The 20,947-nt window shown below is 40.7% G+C and overlaps 2 protein-coding genes across 3 annotated transcripts in view; one reads left to right on the top strand and one right to left on the bottom strand.

The window, feature by feature from the left end:
* SLC71A1 (solute carrier family 71 member 1) overlaps positions 1-3,631 on the bottom strand; it is a 30,139-nt gene extending 26,508 nt beyond the window's left edge. The window contains exons 1-2 of the mRNA XM_075182530.1: positions 3,527-3,631; positions 98-196 (exon numbers count right to left, since the gene is read on the bottom strand). Of these exons, the coding sequence (XP_075038631.1) occupies positions 98-178 (81 nt within the window). The 5' untranslated portion in view covers positions 179-196; positions 3,527-3,631. The remainder of the gene's footprint in view (positions 1-97; positions 197-3,526) is intronic.
* Positions 1-20,947, top strand: part of DBT (dihydrolipoamide branched chain transacylase E2) — a 269,271-nt gene that overhangs the window by 119,555 nt on the left and 128,769 nt on the right. The gene's annotated exons all lie outside the window — the stretch shown is intronic.

Genomic DNA, 20,947 nt, shown 5'->3' with positions numbered 1-20,947 from the left:
TGGATATGCCTTTGGAATGCTATTATTCAATGTTTTCTAGCAACACACAGTTTCAGACATTAACCATGCATTCTACATTTGCTACAAGCCCACTTACCGAGCCGCCATCTTTGATGATGATTTTTTTGGCGAGAAGAACGCTGCGGTTCACCCTCTTCTTTTTCTTCCCCTGAGTCATTTTCACATCACTAGGGTCCTGGCAAAATTCACCCACAAAAGGTATCTTAACTTATGTAAAAAAGTCTGATCGTACAAGAAAGAATGTCCCCACAAATTAAATCAAGTCTAAAACTCATAAGGAAATCTATTCATATTTAGCACTGCATTATTAAGACATGCAAAACTAATTTATAAAGGGATGGGACAATGACATGCAAAGACATGATAGTAACATGACAAATCAGTTGGCCAGAGATGTTACTTAATGCTATATATTGCTTAATTGTCCTACGGACACCCAGTGTGTTTACTGAGCATTCAGTAGCACTAGATTAGGCAATGGCAGCCACATTTCATTTCAAATCCAGTAATTGTCAATATCTGTATTTTCAACGTTTTAGCTGATATCTGCCAAATTTGTGCTCTGTTCTGTAATATATGTATTCAAAATTCAAAAGTATACATAAATAAAAACAAAAGGGGGGGCAGCATGATCCTGTGTGTAAAAATAGGTAAAGTGTAGTAATATGTGGAGGAGGGGAAAAAGGTAGCAGACAAAAACTATTTACTGACCATGGGAAACAGAAAGGGTGGACAAAAGAGAGAATCAAAAATGACAGCAGGATCTATTTGTCAACAGAGCAGGATTGATACGCCAATAGACAATACATGTACAAATAAATGTACCTCCATTTACTGCCTATTGCTCAATAGATGGATTCTGATATCCATCTATTGAGCAATAGGCAGTAAATGAAGGTACAGATGTAGAATTTCCAAAATGCGTGCATTATATTATTACTAAGAAGCAGTGTTATTTTGCTCTTGACATTATGGCACCAGAAAGAATACTGTGTTGTGAGAAATATTGTTATTGTATCACAGCACTATTTTGGCACTAGAAGTGTTAGCATTACACGTGTCGCTGACAGCACTGTTGTGACAGTGGAAGTGACATTATTGCAGCGTAGTATTATTGTGTTGTTATTGTGGTACTAAAAGTGATACTGTTACTGAGTAGTAATGATATTGTGTTGGTCACAATGTTATTGCAACACCAGATGTGATGATATTACAGAGTTATGTTATTGGGTACAAAATAAGTGATTACTAAGTTGTATTATTGTATTGACGACAATGTTGCAGCAACAGCAACACCAGAAGTGATCTTATTACTGAGATGTAGCCTTTTTATGTTGGTAACAATGTTGTAGGGACGCTAGTAGCGATTATTACAGAGGTGCAGTGTTATTGTGTTGGTGACAATCATCATCAACATTTACTTATATAGCACCAGCATACTCTGTAGTGCTGTACAATTGGGAACAAACACAGTAATAAAACAATACTGGGTAATGTAGACAGACAGAGAGGTAAGAAGACACTGCTCGCAAGTTTACAATCTATGGGACAAAGCTTAGTGGGCTATATGATCCAGTCACATAACAATGTTGGTCAAAATGTTGTTGTTTTGTGTGAAATGTGTAAAGAGTGGCAATAGGGTATTCTACGGAGGTATGAGGAGGCTTGGTAGAGTTTGACAGCTGAGAGGTTAAAGTACTGGGGGTGAGCTTCTAGCCGATAAGCTGAGAAGGGTAATAAATCGTTAAGAAAATTAGAAACTGAGCATAGTGTAGAGCAGTGTTTCTTAAACTGGTCCTCAGGACCGCTAACAGTGCATGTTTTCTATATCTCCTTGCTTTAGCACAGGTGTATTCATTACTGAACAATACATTGTAACAGATTCAGAGGTGGTATAATTATTTCCTTTGTCACCTGGAAAACATACACTGTTAGGGGTCCTGAAGACTGGGTTTGAGAAACACAGGTCTAGAGAAAACAAGATCAAGGGAGTGGCTATCCCAATGAGTAGAGGATTTAATCTATTGGGAAAAACCAAGGAAGGAAGTTAGAGAGAGTAGTTTGGAAGCAGAAATGGAACATGGATTATCAATTGGGATGTTGAAACCACTCATGATGGGTGGGATGTCGGAGGATAATAAATGAGGAAGCCATGCAGAGAAATATTCAAGAAACTGTTGGTGTGGTCCGGGGCGGGCGAAAGATCACAGCAACACGCATAGAGAATGGGTTAAAAATCCAAATAACATTTACTTTAAAACATGTGAATGCGAGTAATGGGACATTTGGTAGAAATATGAATGTGTACTCTGGGGAAAGAAGTAGTCCAACACCACCTACTTTTCTGCCTTCAGGTCTGGAGGTGTGGGTGAAATGGAGGCCACCATGTGAAAGCACTGCACGTGAGGCAGTGTCTGATTGAGTGAGCCATGTTTCTGTTACTGTCAGGAGGTTGAGGTTGTTTGAGAGGAAGAGGTGTATGGAATAAAGTTTGTTACAAACAGAGCATGCATTCCAAAGGGCACATTTAAAGGACTTTGGAAGAGACGGGAGACAGGTGATGTAGTAGAGGTTTGCTGGATTTTGGTAGTGTTCATAAATGTGTGTATAAAGTGATATATCACCAGTTATGAGAAAAAGAGAGAACGACAGATAGACAAGTAAGACGATTGCAAGATGTGAGCTTTTATTTTTTTGGCTACAGGGTGAGAGTGTTCCAGTTAGTGAATATAAATAGGATAAAAGTTTATGAGTGTTAACTAGAAGTGATCTTATTACGGAGATGTAGTGTTATTGTCATGGTGACACCAGAAGTGATCTCCTTATGGAGATGTAGTGTTATTGTGTTGGTGACATCATTGTAGTGACACTAGAAGTGATCCAATAGGTGAAGTAGTGACATCAGTGTAGTGACACTAGAAGTGATCTTATTACGGAGATGTACTATTATTGTGTTGGTGACATCAGTGTAGTGACACTAGAAGTGATCTTATTACGGAGATGTAGTGTTATTGTGTTGGTGACATCATTGTAGTGACACTAGAAGTGATCCAATAGGTAATGTAGTGACATCAGTGTAGCGACACTAGCAGTGATCTTATTACGAAGATTTAGTGTTATTGTGATGATGACATCATCGTAGTGACCACAGAAGTGATCTTATTACGGTAATGTGGTGTTATTGTGTTGAGCGATATTGTTGACAATAGTGATATTGTGTTAACAAAAATCTCCCACTTGCTTCTACCAATGTCACTAAGACTTGGACAGGACACAGACAGACATAGAAGAGCTAGGGATACTGTACATGACAAGAACAAGAGACATATCCACACGTCTGTCTCCCATCTGTGTCACTTCTGTCCACCTGCCTCTACCCGCATCAATCACCTGTATCACCGCCTATCGGCGGATGGCGCTGCCATGCCCCCCTGCGCTGTAACTCCCTCAGCGCTCCAGGTCTCCCCCTCTATCCCGCACGGCTCGGTGTCCCCTCCATGCCTACCTGTCTCTCTCCTGCTGCTACTTCTCTCACTCGGCCGCCATGTTGCGCACGCTCCACCTTCCCACGTCAAATCGCGCGACCCGCCCATTGGCTGCCTCTGTCTGCACGTGACCGTTACGTCACCATCCGGCCTGGAGTCTGCCGTACAGGACGAGGCAGATACCGTAACGTCACATATTATGTGTGTATCCAAACAACAAGCACAGTGTGAGGCCGGTATAGTGGGCCAGGGGAGCAGTTTGTTTTCATTGAGCACATTTTAAAAGTGTAACCATATGTAGGTGTGAGCGCTGTCCTGAAGTATCTGTGTTTTTACATAGATCATGCCCCTTGTCACTGAGAAATGATAGCGTTAAACATGATTGGGAAAATTCCATTATACAGGGTTGCACTGAATATATACATTGAATATACGTTATTCCTAGTAGCTGCAGACACTGCAAGAGGTGAGGTTGCAAAGCGGCACAGGTGCGGCGTGTGAGCTGACGCCTATAACGGTGGGGTCTTAACGTGCGGAACAGGCGCATGTGCCATGAATCCTCATATTGGTCTCAGAAGAGCATAGTTGCTGAAGGGAGTATGCAGGGATCACTAGGCCCTCCCCCAAATTCTGGCATGGGGCCCAGGAATTCTATGTGCCACCCCTACCTAGCTGTGGAGAGTGGAGGAAAAAGGATGGGTGATGGCAGAGGCAGGTGACCCAGCCCAAAGTAGCCCATTATGGGACTGGGCTACTTTGGGCTGGGTCACCTGCATTTTTTGCCATTAAAATAGGCTGCTCAGTTGAGTCTTTCCCCCCGGGCTGAAATTTGCCAGCCCTCCCCTGGGGGAGACAGTCTGATAGAAGGACTTAAGTGGCAGACAAAGCTGGGCCCGCAGTGCAAGATCGCTGGCACAGGATTGTTATACCATCTCACACTTCTGCGGGATTCAAACTTCCAAGTTTTAGGTTGAAACAGCCCTCTGTACACTGAGCTTCATGCTCAGTTACCAATTTGTGCTTTTTTTTAAATTTCCATGTATGTAAACCTACTTCAGGTTATGTCTTAATGATTTGCTGCTGGCAGCAAACATACCAGCACCTGTGGCTTGTAACCACAAGTTCATGCCTATATAAACAGCCTCTTGGCAATAATCAAATTGCCAGTTTATTGATTCAACTTATTGGATTTGTGCTACTGAAAGACACCCTTGGATTGCTTACTTTTCTTTCACTTTGGCTCTGGATGACTATAATACTGACTCCTTAATCCATTGCCTCCCTTTTGACTGGGCTACCTATTACATACTATTTCTATGGACTTGGATTATATATGTAGCAAACTTATGGTTTCATGCCCCACCCCCATTCCACAAAGGAGCATGACAAATTTGATGCTGAATTGAATTGGTTCGGGCATAAACCAAGGTTAGAGTTGGATGCATATCAGTGGTGGATCCAGGGGGGATATACACCCCCCCTAGCATCACAAGCATTACTTTTAAATGGGCAAGATGATGATCAAATAGGGTGGAGCCAATCAAGGTTGGGGTCAATGGGGACCAGACAATCAGAATGAAGGGGGTGTGACTATGCTAAATTGCCCTCTTTTTAAGACCATGCCATTTACGTTCAGACTTTTTAATGCTCATGATGGGTAGAATAAAGAGAAACCCTGTATAAAAACATTGAGAAACAATAGTAAAATGAATGTTAAGTGCTTTGAGAAATCTGGTCTCCTGGATACCCTGGATAGAGGAAAGGAATGGAAATCCAGAGACGGTAGAATCAGGGAAGTACATATTATGATTAGCCAGAAGTAACATAGATAAATGTAAGGTAGGTCTACATTATTTACTTATTAGTAAACACTTTGAAAATGAAGATTCAGAGACTATCTTAACAACACATTGTTTGCTATGTTTAAACATAGGAAGACAGGCTAGAAACTCAATGGGTCAGTCATGGCAATTGCCTCTCAGACTTGTTAAGTGAAGCGTTGTGTCACTATCAAGCAGTCACCAGAGCCCGTGTGACAAAGGGTTAATCAAAGACAACCACCTGGTCTACTTAAAAATGATTCTGTTTGCCCCACGCACTTACTTTACCTTACCAATTATGGCACCACCAAGGTTTTTTCTGAAGGGCTGACACTCTTACTCAGGAAACCTTCGTTTCTCCCTTTAAACCAGTGTTTGCCAATATATAATAATGCATGTTTTCCAGGTCACAAGTGAAATAATTAGTACAACCTGTAGATATTTCAAAATGTTTCAGTAATGAATACACCTGTGCTCCAGCAAGGAGTTATTGAAAACATGCACTGTTAGGGGTCCCTGAGGACTGGGTTTGAGAAACACTGCTTTAATCTATCACAATTTACTTTCATCAGAGTTATAAACAAAATGATCTCTATTTTAACTATTTAGCGTTCTCATACCAAGCTAAGTATGACATGTGATTTTGTAAAAACAGATCTGAACTTATTAAGTGTAATTTAATTTGGAAAATAAATCCATAATGCTTAAGATTAAAAGCAGTTAACACGATGACATACAAAGATATAGTACAATAGTTTCTTGTAAAATAAGAAGGTATAAACAACAGAAAATGGTAAATGAATTATCAATTTTCTGTATCCTGGGATGACATGAGTAATGGAACACTTAATACGAAATTGACTTCCAAAAGTAAACAAAACTTTTAGATTTACAGGACATTTTAAACACATGTCAGGTCATCATCACCATTTATTTATATAGCGCCACTGAATCCGCAGTGCTGTACAGAGAACTCATTCACTTCAGTCCCTGCTCCATTGGAGCTTACAGTCTAAATTCCCTAACATACACAAACACAGACAGACACACACACACAGACTAGGGTCAATTTCTTTTTATAGTAGCCAATTAACCTACTAGTATGTTTTTGGAGTGTGGGAGGAAACCCACGCAAACACGGGGAGAACATACAAACTCCACACAGATTAGGCCATGTACGGGAATTGAACTCATGACTCCAGCGCTGTGAGGCGGAAGTGCTAACCACTTAGCCACCTTGCTGCCCTATCCCACAACCCTCCTTTCTGTGATGTCAGAACTAGAAAATCTGTAAATGCCAATTAGTTTTACAAACGTCTGTTCAGAATACCGTTCAAGTTAGGGCTTTTTGACACTGGCCTAACTTCTCATCAAAAGGTCCTATCGAGATGATATTACCTCCACACATTTCCTGGATATCTCTAGCTATATACACTTCATAGCAAGAGCAGAAGAATTTACAAACAATCAAAGAGATTAAATATTCAGTCTCCCCTTTTTAGTTTTGAACACATGGCTGAACACAGAGTTCCTCTGAGCCACACCAAGCTAATACTATGAATTTAATCACAAACATATATTAGCTTGCATATAACAGGGGCCCATGTTGAAACATGTAAAATAGAACAAACAAGACAGTCATAATAATTTATAAATTGTAGTTGGTAACTAACTGAAGTGCTGGGGGACTTTCAAAGGATGAGGACCGAACACCCATTTTTACTTTCAAAAGATAGAGTATTTATATCATCTGACTTATTGCAGTGCTTGAAGTCAAGGATGCTGAGATGAACCAGGCACTCGCTTAGTCCAGAGACTTGGCTGTAATCTGTTTACTGTCTAGAGACTACCAGATTAAAGAGGAAGCCCCAACAATATTTTATGTTGCATTTTGCTCAATAATTGTAAAGTTGACGATATGCTCCTTGGAACAGAATCAGTTGTGTATTCCTTGTAGCAGCCATTATTTTCTACTTAATTGAGTAATAGTACAGCCTAGTTAGCTCTATCCAATATCAGATAATTTTTGGGAGCTTCTGGGATAATCTGTTGGAAAAGTGCTACTAAATAGTGCAAGGACATCAATGATCCCCAGAATGTTGTTGCGACAAGCTCTGTTTTCAATTTTTACCAGTCCAGACAGAATCTATGTGATATTTGAGGTTGACGACCGCAGAAAAAAATTCCTGCTGATCTATAGATTTCAAATCCTGAACATATTATGGATAAAAAGCTTTTTGTTTGCTGGGTATTCATCATCTCTGTTTGCTTTTGCGCTTAAGGGGAACTTTTTGACGTGGGAAGCCTCTGACTGGCCTGCCGGGCAATACACCGGTAGGCCCGGCCATGATTAAGCCCCGCCCCCATCCGCTGTTAGGGCGGAGCTTATGGGGAAGACCTGACTTGCGGTGGCGGCGACACTTCTGTAACAAACACACTACCGCGCAGGTGCAGAGAGCCTAGACACGCGGTAGTGTGTTTTACACTTTAAGCAGGGAAGGAGGAGTTCTTGCTACCATGTCATCACTAGCTGCGGCCGCCCAGAGGAGCATGATGCCGGAGCTTTTCACTGATAGAAGAGACAGGTAAGTGAGTATGCTCCCAAGCCAGCCTGAATATGCAGAATGGATCTTTAGTGAGAGTTTCTGCCTGCATTATCCCTAATAGATAAAAGAGGTTAAGTGCTCTACATTTGATGGAAAGTGCACTTTGCATTATGTAAACTATCTGAAGAATACTTAGTGTAACATCTCAACACTGTTAACGAACATTCATACCCCGTAGAAACCCGATTGTGGTTTATAGTGAGATGTAAATTCCGTATAAACATATTCCTTATCATATGTGCATTTAATTATCATTGCATATAAAAGTGTCTATTTTGGAAATCATTTATATTATATTACATTGATTATATTGCAGGGTGGAATTAATAGGACAGCTTTAGCTATGAAGCATAAAATCCCTGTGTTGAACACCACTGTAACTTAAAGATGAATTTCACCTAAATATAAGATTTTAATAATAAGCATTCTCTCCAGCACAGGGGTTCCATGCGTACCACCCCCCGCATTTCAGGAGATACTTTCAATGCTGTGTGTTTTATTTCCTACTTCTTCTATAAGTTTCTATTACGGCACCTGCAGAGGTGTGTATCTGACAAACTGCACAGATTTTAGGCATGGGAACTAGTGTTTCTTCTACTTGTGAGGATGAGGGTTATATTGAAAGGGGCAGGTCAAGACTGTGTACTCTTTATACACACACTGCATTCTTTATACACTACACTATGGTGCTAGCTGTCCTTCGTGGGCTGACCACTGCCCCTCTAGTGTCTGGTCTCGCCTCTATGATTGCTGGCCACACCCCCTCTGGTGGGCCCCTAGCGTTGCAGTCCCCCGGTGGGCCCTTCATGCCCCAGTCCGACACTATGTGTGGGAACCTGAAGAAATGGGCATAGATGAGCAACATTGTTGGTGTCGTGGACTTGTAATGAAAAGGATGGTAATGAAAAAGTCTGAAATGAAAGAAGGCCTCGGGAGTCTCCGAGCTTGGCGTTGGCTCGCATACACTGAAACATCAGGTCCTGCTGGTCAGTGCAACAATGGAGAAAAATATAGGTATGCAGATAAAAAACTAGACCAATGTATATGAATAGGTTTTGCTCAAACTGCAACGAAAAATAACTCAGAACCCAAGAAAACAAGTAATAAGGCACAGAAATCTTCAGGATGCCACACAGGATGAGTACAATCTGGTAAAATTGACTAGACAATTAAAATGAGAAAAAATGTGGGCATATACAAAGATTGATGAAAACAACGTCTAGGTGCAACTAGGTTAAGCAATTGGACGTAAGATGCATTGAGAAAGGCAACACACACATGTCATATACATAAAAGCTAAATCTGAAAAGGAGATCAATGTCTGCACACAATATGCATTGTACTGTACATTAAAACATAGGCAGTTTTGTTTGGTACCACAGCACTGTACTTACAGTTCTGGTGATGCAAGGCCTGTGTAGTACAGAGAAAGGCTGTTTCAGTCTGGTCTAATTCATGGCCAGATTCACATAAAAGGAGGTAGATGACACAGGTATAGGTAGCAATCCCCCGAAGACGTGTAAAAATCCAAGCACAGCTAGAGAAGTTGGCCGGGGCTGATGGAAAAAACTACCCGTGTCCAACAGGCCTGGTGATTCCAGGCCCCAATTGGTGTTAAGCAGAGGCAATATAACCATGAAACAAACTTAGAGGTAGACTATTGTTGGTAATTGCCAGAGCTGGAAGGGAACGTGTGTGGTCATACTTTGCTCAGATCCACTGTATTTCCTGCAAGAAAACGCTCCCTGTTATCCTAAACAAGTCTAGACTGTGTTATGAAAATAGGTACGATTGGAAGGGTACTTCCTCTCAACATAGATCAATTGGGTTGGGTATACATGACTGAAATGAACAGTAGTTCATAAAGCCCCAAAGACCATCAGATAACTGACCATCAGATGACACAGCCCAAATGACCATCTGAACAAAGCCAGAACGACTTCCAAATTTTATGGCCCAAATTACACAGTCCAAATGGCCTCCACATTACAAATGAGCAGCAAATGACCAGCAGATTATTTCTACCTTATGACGGCAGAGAATTTGGTTACCACTGGGAAAGTGCCTTGTGGCCGATAGCAGGAGTTTTAAAACGTGTATTTGGTTTATCCACTGTGAACTTAATTTTATACAGCCGATGCAGAGCTTTATCTCCTTATGACTAAATACAAAACAATGCCTATTTGTGTGACTAATATACAATAAAAATCTCATGCTGGTGGCCAGTGTACCAGCTAATGACTACTGTTCAATGCAGATTCCATCCTGGTGATCAATGTTCTGTACAAGACAGAGTTCATCCTGGTATCATCATGGTACCTGCATAGAGATTATGGTCAAATTTGTTAGAAGATCAGATGTACAGGTTTTATTGTTGGAAGGTAAGATGTAAGGGTTTTGCACCCCCACTGGTAATGGGTAAAAGTCGATTTATATCTGAAATACCAACTCTCTTAGTGAGTCAGTCAATGTGGATATTGAGGTGAATGCAACACGTAGACTTCTCATTACCTCTCTACAAAACGATTTGTTTTTTTGCCCTCCAACCAATAATTCTAATAATGTTATCAAATTGTCTTCATAAACTGCCACAAAGTGAATACTATTGGTTTTTTTTTAAGTTTTATTTTTGCAAGGTCAGAATAGCAAAAGAGAACGATTGGCAGAGTGAACACACTTAATAAAACAATAAAAAAGCACAACAGGTAATCAAATCTACAACCAGTGTAAAGCATGTGAAACGCTAAGTCAACCAAACTTTTAGAATAAAGAGTAACGAGTGACCGGAATTTTGTATAAAGGATAAAGAAGAAAAGAGAGTGAACAGAAGAAGAAGGAGGGAGAGAAGAGGGAGAGAAAAGAAAGAAGGTAAGAAGTGACTAGATCCAATATAGGGAAAGAGAGAAGTCCTAGAAAGAACTGAGATTTTAGAATTGGATTAAGTAAAGGGTGGACCCGCCTGAAAGTATAATAACCACGGGTCCCAAACCCTGGTGAAGGCTTTCGAGGTATTCCGAATAATACTGGTTATATACTCCATCCGTTGCGTCTGCAAGACTCTAATAATTATGGACTGCATGGAGGGAGGGGATTGCGTACGCCAGTCTGCAGCTATTTGGCAGGTAGCTGCCGAGACAATGTGCCTGATCAATTTATTTTGATGTCGGGATGCCGAGGGAGCCCCCACAGGGAGAAGAACAAATTTAGGCACCAGGGGAATGTCCACCTGGAGGATTGAATTAATCAAGCCTCTGATCTCAACCCAGAACCCTGACAGTTTTGGGCACGACCACCATATGTGGAGGAATGTGCCCTCATTGGAGCACCCTCGCCAGCACCGATCAGACGAGTAGTGAATACTATTGTTAGTGTGATGCAGGCACTGCTAAGCAAATGCGCATGTGCCATGATAGGAGAAAAACTACATCTCCCAGCAAGTTCCACTGCTACTGGGGAGATGCCAGAGAAGCAGTTAAGCCAGCCCAGTGTATTTGCCTGCTCAAAGGGAGAGAAGTTGGTGCCAAGGAAAAATCTGAGAGAGAAGTTGGTGAAGACATAAAAGCTGAGGATGAAGACACCAAGGGGTATATTTACTAAACTGCAGGTTTGATAAAGTGGAGATGTTGCCTATATCAACCAATCAGATTCTAGCTGCCATTTTGTAGAATGCACTAAATAAATGAAAGATAGAATCTGATTGGTTGCTATAGACAACATCTCCACTTTTTGAAACCCCGCAGTTTAATAAATCTAGCCCAAGTTTGTGAGAGGAGAGAATATAGGGCTAAAGCAGAAATAGACAGCAGCAAAGGAAGGAGAGAGAGATACTGTAAAGAAAGAAGAAACAGAAGCCTGAAGCTGCCATTTGGGACAGAGCGGAAGACAACAGTCATTGAATGAGAGGTAAAACAGACTGAGTTTGGCCTGCTTCAAGTGATGTAGATGTTTGTTGAGCTAACAAATTGCTACTGCTTGTAAGAAGTTGTTGGACTACATGAAAAATAAAGCTGCTGAGCGAAGAGAATTGAGCTTGCTACCCACCATTTTGTGTGAATACAATTCAGCCCATGAGGAGCAGCCATTTTGAGATTACAGAGAAAGTTGTGCTATTTGCTGTGGAAATCTGTAGCTGAATTATTTCAAGAGTCAAGTGATGTATCATGTTATCTGATGCTTGCGATTACACATCATTTATTCAAGTGTGTGTTAATTAAAGTTACTCATCTGCTTACAGTAAGAGTGTTCAACTGTGCTATTGCTTCTAGAGAAGGGTGATAGCTGGATATAAAATAAAAAATAAAATGCACCTATGTAAAGTACTGTGTCCAAGGATTATCTGCTTAGTTTAGGCATATGCATATAATGTGAAGACTCACAGGCCACCAGTATGCACTGACAAGAGAGCTAAAAGTATTATTGTGCATTTACATGTCTAAACAATTTGGGTGTGGTACTCTGTATTGAGAACTGTGTAAAATACTGTGAAATTATTGCATAACATGTAAAAAAGTTAAACTGCCAAGTGAAGTACTGCTGCAGGCTGTTGTTCAGTCAAACCAGCTAGAGTAATTAGGGTGTACCTCGTCTATAGGCACTAAGTAAGAGGTAAAGGTAGTAGTACAAGGGAAATTAGAAGGGTTGCTAAGCAAACTGTTAGATGTCTAATATTTAAGAAATCGTCTCTTTATTCTTGTATGTTGAATTGTTTTATTTACTTTCAAAAATATATTTTTTGCTATACAATACAGAAAAGTAGTTGCTGCACAATCCTCATCTTCTAAATGTGGCGGGTTGGCTTTTACACCATTCTGTCCTGCTAAAGTGATTTTTGTGTTTGTAGTCATAGGGCTAGATTTACTAAGCTGCGGTGTCACGGCTCAGGGTATTTTATGGATCCCTTTTGCCACTACTTAGATGTTATAGCAGTGGATGGTGGAGATTGAACAAAACACAGAAGATGTTAGTAGCGTTGCAATATAGTATATTGGTAGATGGTATAACAGCAACAGTATAAGATATGTACAACTCAGCAAGCTGAGTACACGGCAGTTCACAAAATACAATGAAATCACAAAAGAAGTTCAGTTGGTAACCAATAACAACGGCGTGAAGATTAAATGCACAAAACTGAATAACTGAACTGGCTACTAGCTTGGCAATATATTCTTGATAACAGTCCAGCAACTAATAATAGCAGAGTAATAATAATAGCTGTGCCAAACATAGAACCACAGATGACAAGGGAACTTGATTGAAGTTCAGTAACGAATACAGGCAGCCGAGCAGAAAGGTAGTTGAGCCAATCAATATGAGTGCAGATGTAATAGGCAACTCACGAGCCAGTTCAGTGTGCAGATGTAGAAGTCCAGTACACAGGTAACAGCCGTAGGAGATTCAGTAAGCAGTGTGGAACCACAAGTACCAGGTATGGTGGTTTGTAGATGAAGAAGTCCAGCACACAGGTAACAGCAGCAGCAGCAGATACAACCCAGACCAAGGTAGACTGAGTAACACAAAGACAAAAGTGGAAGCTGCTCAAATCAGTTTATAGGCCATAACAGGTGCTTGAAAGGGTGGGGTTATCCTGCAAGGAAACTACACACAACATTTTTTCCCCCAGCACACTGCAATAGCCAGCAACAGATCTGCCATTTCTACTGTAGATAAAAATGCAAAGTCTTTGTTGCACACATTTGCAAATGTATGTTTAAGCCATCCGCCACGCCAAGGCGCTTTTGCTAATGGGATGGTCCTACTCTAAACAATGAGAGTCTCATATATTTGGGCCATACATATGTGTTTTTAAATTGAGAGCCAACTTACCAAAGAGGTACCCCAGAAGCCTCCAAACAGCAATTCAGTGCCAGTACCCCCTCTCAGCTACTGACACCAACATGCCTCTCAGACAAATACAAAAGTGGAAGCTGCTCAAATCAATTTATAGGCCATAACAGGTGCTTGAAAGGGTGGGGTTAGAGTAGGACCATCCTATTAGCAAAAGCGCCTTGGCGTGGCGGATGGCTTAAACATACATTTGCAAATGTGTGCAACAAAGACTTTTGCATTTTTATCTACAGTAGAAATGGCAGATCTGTTGCTGGCTATTGCAGTGTGCTGGGGGAAAAAATGTTGTGTGTAGTTTCCTTGCAGGATAACCCCACCCTTTCAAGCACCTGTTATGGCCTATAAATTGATTTGAGCAGCTTCCACTTTTGTATTTGTCTGAGAGGCATGTTGGTGTCAGTAGCTGAGAGGGGGTACTGGCACTGAATTGCTGTTTGGAGGCTTCTGGGGTACCTCTTTGGTAAGTTGGCTCTCAATTTAAAAACACATATGTATGGCCCAAATATATGGGACTCTCATTGTTTAGAGTAGGACCATCTTATTAGCAAAAACGCCTTGGCGTGGCGGATGGCTTAAACATACATTTGCAAATGTGTGCAACAAAGACTTTTGCATTTTTATCTACAGTAGAAATGGCAGATCTGTTGCTGGCTATTGCAGTGTGCTGAGTAACACAAAGATCAGGCAATGAGCCCATAACCTTGGGAGGTTCATATAGTGCTCCAGGACCAATGAGGTTTAGGGAGTGGTCCAGATCACAGTAGCTAGGAACACCTGTGAAAGTAATGTCTCTGAAAGAGAAGCAAGCAGAATCATGGTTCTTAAAGGGAAAGTCACAGAGCCGGGACCTGACTATAGGACCGGCGTGTGACATGCGGGTATGAAAAAGTGGGGATGTTGCCTATAGCAACCAATCAGATTCTAGCTGTCATATATTTAGTACCTTCTACAAAATGACAGCTAGAATCTGATTGGTTGCTATAGGCAACATCCCCACTTTTTCAAACCCGCAGCTTATTAAATCTAGCCCATAGTTAGAGTGTGGGCAAGGGGTCCTCACAAAGTCTATCCTTGTTGTTCTGGGTCTCGGATACTCTCTAGAACAGAAGCCACGGGTCAAGATTTGGGTTGAGTCACTGTTCTGCATAAGGAAGGTGAGAAGAAATCACACACCCATGCCATTTACATACACCAATTCCCAGAGGAACCTGGAAAAAGAGTGTTACATTAGGATAAAACAAAACAAACATTAGGAATACACTGGCAGGGAGAACAAGGTTTTGTGGTAAAAGATGGTTTATTGAGATTCTGAAGCAGATAGGGAATAACAACAGAGTCACGGTACTAAACTGGCAATAATGATATGCAGGATAATATCTGAAGCACAACAGTAACACAGTGCCAAATAAGGAACATGAATATGCAGACAAATATAGAGATACATGGTGTAGTACAAAATCTCTGTCAGTAGGAAGTCACTGGTAATGCAAAAGTGTCTCTGACACGCATATAATACAGAAGTATCTCTGACACTGATTCACAATAGCAATCATTCTCTGGTATAAATGGTGTTCACTTGAGGCTAGTATGTAGACAGGTTGACGGTAACACAGTCCAAAATACATAAACAGTTGAGCACTCAGGAAAAACAGTGACACTACTGAGACAGGCCCACTTAGTGTGGATGTAAGAAATGCTGAACCGAGAGTAAGTACTCTAGTATGTAACTGTAGTAGAGTTACATTTGAGTAGCATGCGGTATATGGACAAGGTGTACATAAACCAAGCCGAATAGTATTTGCCAGAAATCACCGTAATCAGAAGCCTTAATCAGGAACCAGTAAGAATTGAGATGAGGAGCCAGTGGTCACTGTAATGCAGAGCCATGGACAAGGAGCCAAAAATCAAAATAATGCAGAGCCAGGGATTAGGACCCAGGAACCAACTGGAGTGGAAAGTAATCCAGGTCCCCCACACTTCTCCCACACACATATATCTGAATGCTACCACAATCTAGCAAACCTCAAATGCATAACCTGTCTCCCCTCTCTTCCAAAGTCTTTTAAATGTGCCCTTTGGAATGCACACTCTGTTTGTAACAAACTTACCTCTATACATGACCTCTTCCTCTCAAACAACCTCAACCTTATGCAATAACAGAAACATGGCTCACACAACCAGACACTGCATCACCTGCAGCCTCTTCACATGGTGGCCTCCATTTCTACCACACCCCCAGACCTGGAGGCAGACAAGGAGGTGGGCTTGGACTACTTCTCTCCCCACAGTGCACATTCATAGTTCTACCAAATGTCCCATCACTCACGTTCATATCTTGTGAAGTACATGTTATTAGGATTTTTGCTTCCTATTTCAAGGACAAGATTGATAAGATCCAATTTGAAATGGTATCATCTGCCTTGACTTGCAATCAGCTCAATTCCTTCCCAGCATCCTCTGACACCCTCTATTCATTTGATCCCACAAATGAAGAGGAAGTTATTTCTCTTCTTATCTTCCTACTCTACCTCCTGTCCTCTTGATCCCATTCCCTCACAAATTGGTAGGTCCTTGTCTCATGTGCTCATTCCTCCTTTAACTAAAATCTGTAATCTCTCTCTCTCTCTCTCTACTGTTATCTTTCCATCACTATTCAAGCACGCAGTGATTATCCCTATTCTGAAAAAACAATTTTTTGACCCAAACTTTCTCTCAAATTACCGTCCCATCTCTCATATCCCATGCCCCTCCAAACTTCTCAAGAGAATTGCCTACACTCACCTCACACATTTCCTTTCTGCAAACAACCTATTGGATCCTCTTCAATCAGGCTTTCGCTCTCAACACTCTACAGAGACTGCGCTGACCAAGGTTGTCAATGATCTGATCACAGCTAAAACTAAAGGTGACTCTCCTCTAATGCTCCTGGATCTCTCTGCTGCATTAAACACTGTTGATCACTCTCTCATCATACAGACGCTACAATCCCTATGTTTTCAAGACACTGTCCTACCCTGGTTCTCATCCTACCTATCTAATCGCTCTTTCAGTGTTAATTTCTCTGGCACAACCTCCACTCCGCTTCCTTTATCAGTTGGAGTACCACTAGGATCGGTCCTTTGCTATTCTCTATCTACACCACTTCTCTGGAAAACTAATAAACTCCTTTGGATTCCAGTATCATCTCTATGCGTATGATACACAAATTTATCTATTTTCTCCTGATCTCTCACTATTTGTGTTGCCTCGCGTTACTGACTGTCTTTCTGCCATTTAACCTTGAATGTCTTCTCGCCAACTCACACTCAATCTTTCACAAACAGAATTAATAATATTCCCACCCAACAATAGAAGCTTCCTGCCTGATATTTCTGTTGACAACATGACCATAAATCCCACCCCATAATCTTGCTGCCTAGGTGTAATCCTTGACTCACAACTATCCTTTGCTCCCCACATCAACTCTATATCTAAATCATGTTACATACATCTAAAAAACATTTCCAGAAAACGCACATAGCTCACACAAGACACTGCTAAAACCTTAATTCAAGCACTCATCATCTCTCACATTGACTATTGCAATTCCCAACTTACTGGTCTTCCCAAAATCAGACTTGAACCCCTATAATCTATTTTGCATATAGTGGCTAGATTGATTTTCCTTGCAAATCGTTATTGCTCAGCTCAATCACTCTGTCTCTACACTGGTTGCCTGTTTTTCAACAAATCCAATATAAAATTCTTCTAGTAACATAGAAAGCCATTAGCAAAATTGCACCGACATACATCTCCTCACTTGTCTCAAAATATCTCCTGACTCGAAACCTCCGTTCTGCACTAGATCTGTGTCTCTCTTCCACTCTCATCATATCCTCCCATTCCATTCCCGGTTTCAGGACTTTTTTTGGGCTGTACCTACTGTGTAGAATTCCCTTCCTCACACAATAAGACTTTCCTCTAGTCTTCAAATTTTCAAGCGTTCTCTGAAAACTCACCTCTTAAGACAAGCTTATAATATTCCTCAACCACCATCTTAATCTCCCTAGGTTACACGATTACCACTTTCTACAGCTAACAAGACATACAGCCCACTCAATACTTTTTACCTTTATATTCTAGCTAGACCAATATGCAATATGATGTACCACTTACCCTTCTGTAGCAAACTCCCATTGTCCCATAGATTGTAAGCTTGCAAGCAGGGCCCGCTTACCTCTCTGTATGTATGTATTACCCAGTATTGTATTATTACTGTTTGTTCCCAATTGTAATTGCTAGGGAACACTAACTGACACCATCTTTTATGGTCCAATCATTCATTCAGGTACAATCACTTGATGATTATTCTTCCTTATATATTCCACCTTACTTTTATATTATATTGCCACTACTCATAATAAAACGTCAATAAAACTTACATCGGGTTTGTTTTTTTGTGGAATGCACGATAGTTTTAACAGCTTAGATAACCACTTCCTGGTTACTGATATCCAGTTTGTGCGCCATACATATAGGCACACAACTCATCTTCTGATTTTTAATATTACGGAATGATCTTTCAGAATGGAATGCACAATACATATGATAGCCCCGAGGATTCCAGAATTGGAAGCCTTATTCTAAATAAATACATATAATATATACACATTTCTTTCATCAAATCTTTACAGTTGACTTTGCAATATCCTCACAAAGCAATTTAAGATGGTTGAAAGAAATGGCAGTGAGGATTAGGTTTGAAAATCAAGAATGATGAGCCAATTTAAAGGGTATTCTAAGGAGTTTGTCCAAAAGGCATTAGTAGTACGAAAAATAAAGAGCTGAACTCCTGGTGGGAAAAAAGAAGAAGAAAATAAAGAATATGGTTTAGCATTTGTCACTAAATTCAGCACACACAAACAAGTAGAAATACATTTCAGAAGAAAGTGGAAATTGTTGAACAATATCCTATTTTACCAGAGATTATTCCTAATAATAATAAGTCCTAAATTCATCTACAGGAGAGCTCCCAGTATTAAGGATAATAGAAAGAAAAATTATAAGGGACTAATTACAACAAAGGAGTTCCCCAGATGTGGGACATCTGTAGCATGTAAGGGGTGTAAAACTAAAAATAGTAAAATAATTTAATTTATGTCTACAGCCAATGGAAGTGTGAAAGAATTTCTAGGTCCTCAGTGATGATGGTAATAATGATATGTGAAGGAGTTAAAAATCTTGGTATTTGCCTTAAAAATACATTCAGTGTAATCACCAGATCCAGCCTTGACCAATCTCAAAGACCCCGGATGGAGGCCTAGCACATGGGATAATGGATGATGACATTGGGAGTACTGGCTCCAGTGAAAGTTGATAAGAACCCATAAAAGTGACATGAAGAGAACTAACTAGCTTTGTCAGAAGATTTATATTTACTCAGGAAAATATCAATCATGTGTTTCTATTCTATAACCAGATCAAACGCTTTGGCATGTCTGTATCTTGATTACTGATCTCCTGGTTAACCAGCATCTTATCTCACTGATATCTGAAGGGACTTGATAAAGGAGAGGTAAAATTACCCTAACAGAAGAAAGTGTGCCATTAAAAAATGTATTACATGCCACTCTGTAATGTAATATATTTATTAAAATGTGAGTGCAACAAACAACACATTGGGAGAACCTCACACCCTCTAAAAGATAACATTAGAAGATCTTCAGAAATATTCAAAAAGGGATGACCAATCCTTCAATACCCACCCATTTCAAAGTTAAACACAAATGATCAGCGAACACACTAACATTTTTTGGTGGAATAGATCTTTTTAGAAATGAAAAGGGAGAAAGTAGCACAAATAGCCGATTAGCAAAAAAGAAATGGAATGGATATCTAATATGAAAACTTTGTCGCCAGGAGGACTAGATTTGGAGTTCAATTTAAAATGGATCTTGGGATAATGGTGCTTATTTTAGTTTTTGTGTCCATTTTATGAGATTACCTTTATTTGATTATGTTTTTGTCAACTATATACACATTGCTTAATTGCTCACTACTTATAGAAAAGTAAAAAGTTGAAAAAATAAATTCACTATTGGCTAATAAGACCCTAGAAACTCTTCACAGAGTCTGCACCTTTAGCAGCCTCCATTCTTGTGGAACAATATGTGTTTAACAATACTTGTTTGCCCCAGGATTTCAACCACAGTAGGAGCTTGTCAGCTTTTGGTATTTATGGGTGTGAATTGAACACAGCAGGAGACCTTCAGGGAGGAGGATAAGACAGACAAAATGCAGGAACACTGAGGATGGCAGAGTACAGAGGCAAGGTCTAAAGCAGGGATAATAGGCTGAGAGCAGGGGCTGGAAGTAATCCGGGACAGAGCTGTGAAACAGAGTAGGGTCAGGCTTTGCAGAGATCCAAAAAAAGGTTTTAGAAGAGGCTGAGGTCAGGACTGGCAGCAGACGTAAGGAAAATCCAGAAACCAGGCAGCAGTCAAAAGCAGTGTTAATAACTGGTCTGGGTCAAACAGAGGGAGTCAGTAGAAGTCACTACAGGTTTTGCAGGAGCAAACACAACACACTCTGTATCAGATAAAGCTATAACCAGCAGACAGAGACAGTGAGAGCTGCTGCTTAGCAACTAGCTAGACACAGGAAATTCACTTACTTGACAAGCTGCTGTTACTTAACAAACAGCTAAGACAAAAAAAAAAAAAAACAGTGAGCGGAGCTCACATTATCAAATATTGCACCCACCTCCCTTGAGAAGGGTTCAAAGGACCCCAATATTGAGGTTTCTGAAGGTACAGCTTGTGAAAGGCCCTTTTGTGTCTATCAGTATTAAGGTTTCTAGTTGGAATCCAGAATCTTTCCTCTAGACCATACCCATAGTTGCCTACTCTCCTGGAATGTCTGGGAGACTCCCAAATTTCTGGGACTCCCGGGAGAGCAGGCTAACCTCCCGGTCCCCCCCCCTTCCCCCCGATGTCCCGGAGCAGTCCTTGCCAAAGTTGGCAAGTATGACTATACCACTCCAATGGACAACATAATGGACTTGACCTTGCACGGTTTATGAGTCCAAAATTTTCCCAACAATCAGCAGGTTGACCACCTACCAGGATTGAGGATGGTTTATATGAAATTTTGAGCTTGAAGTGTTTTGCTCGGTGTACTCAAAATGCAGAAC

The sequence above is a fragment of the Mixophyes fleayi genome, chromosome 8, assembly GCF_038048845.1.
Source record: "Mixophyes fleayi isolate aMixFle1 chromosome 8, aMixFle1.hap1, whole genome shotgun sequence".
Taxonomy (NCBI): Eukaryota; Metazoa; Chordata; class Amphibia; order Anura; family Limnodynastidae; genus Mixophyes; species Mixophyes fleayi.
The sequence above is the reverse complement of the archived record's forward strand: the minus strand, read 5'-3'. Positions and strand labels throughout refer to the sequence as shown.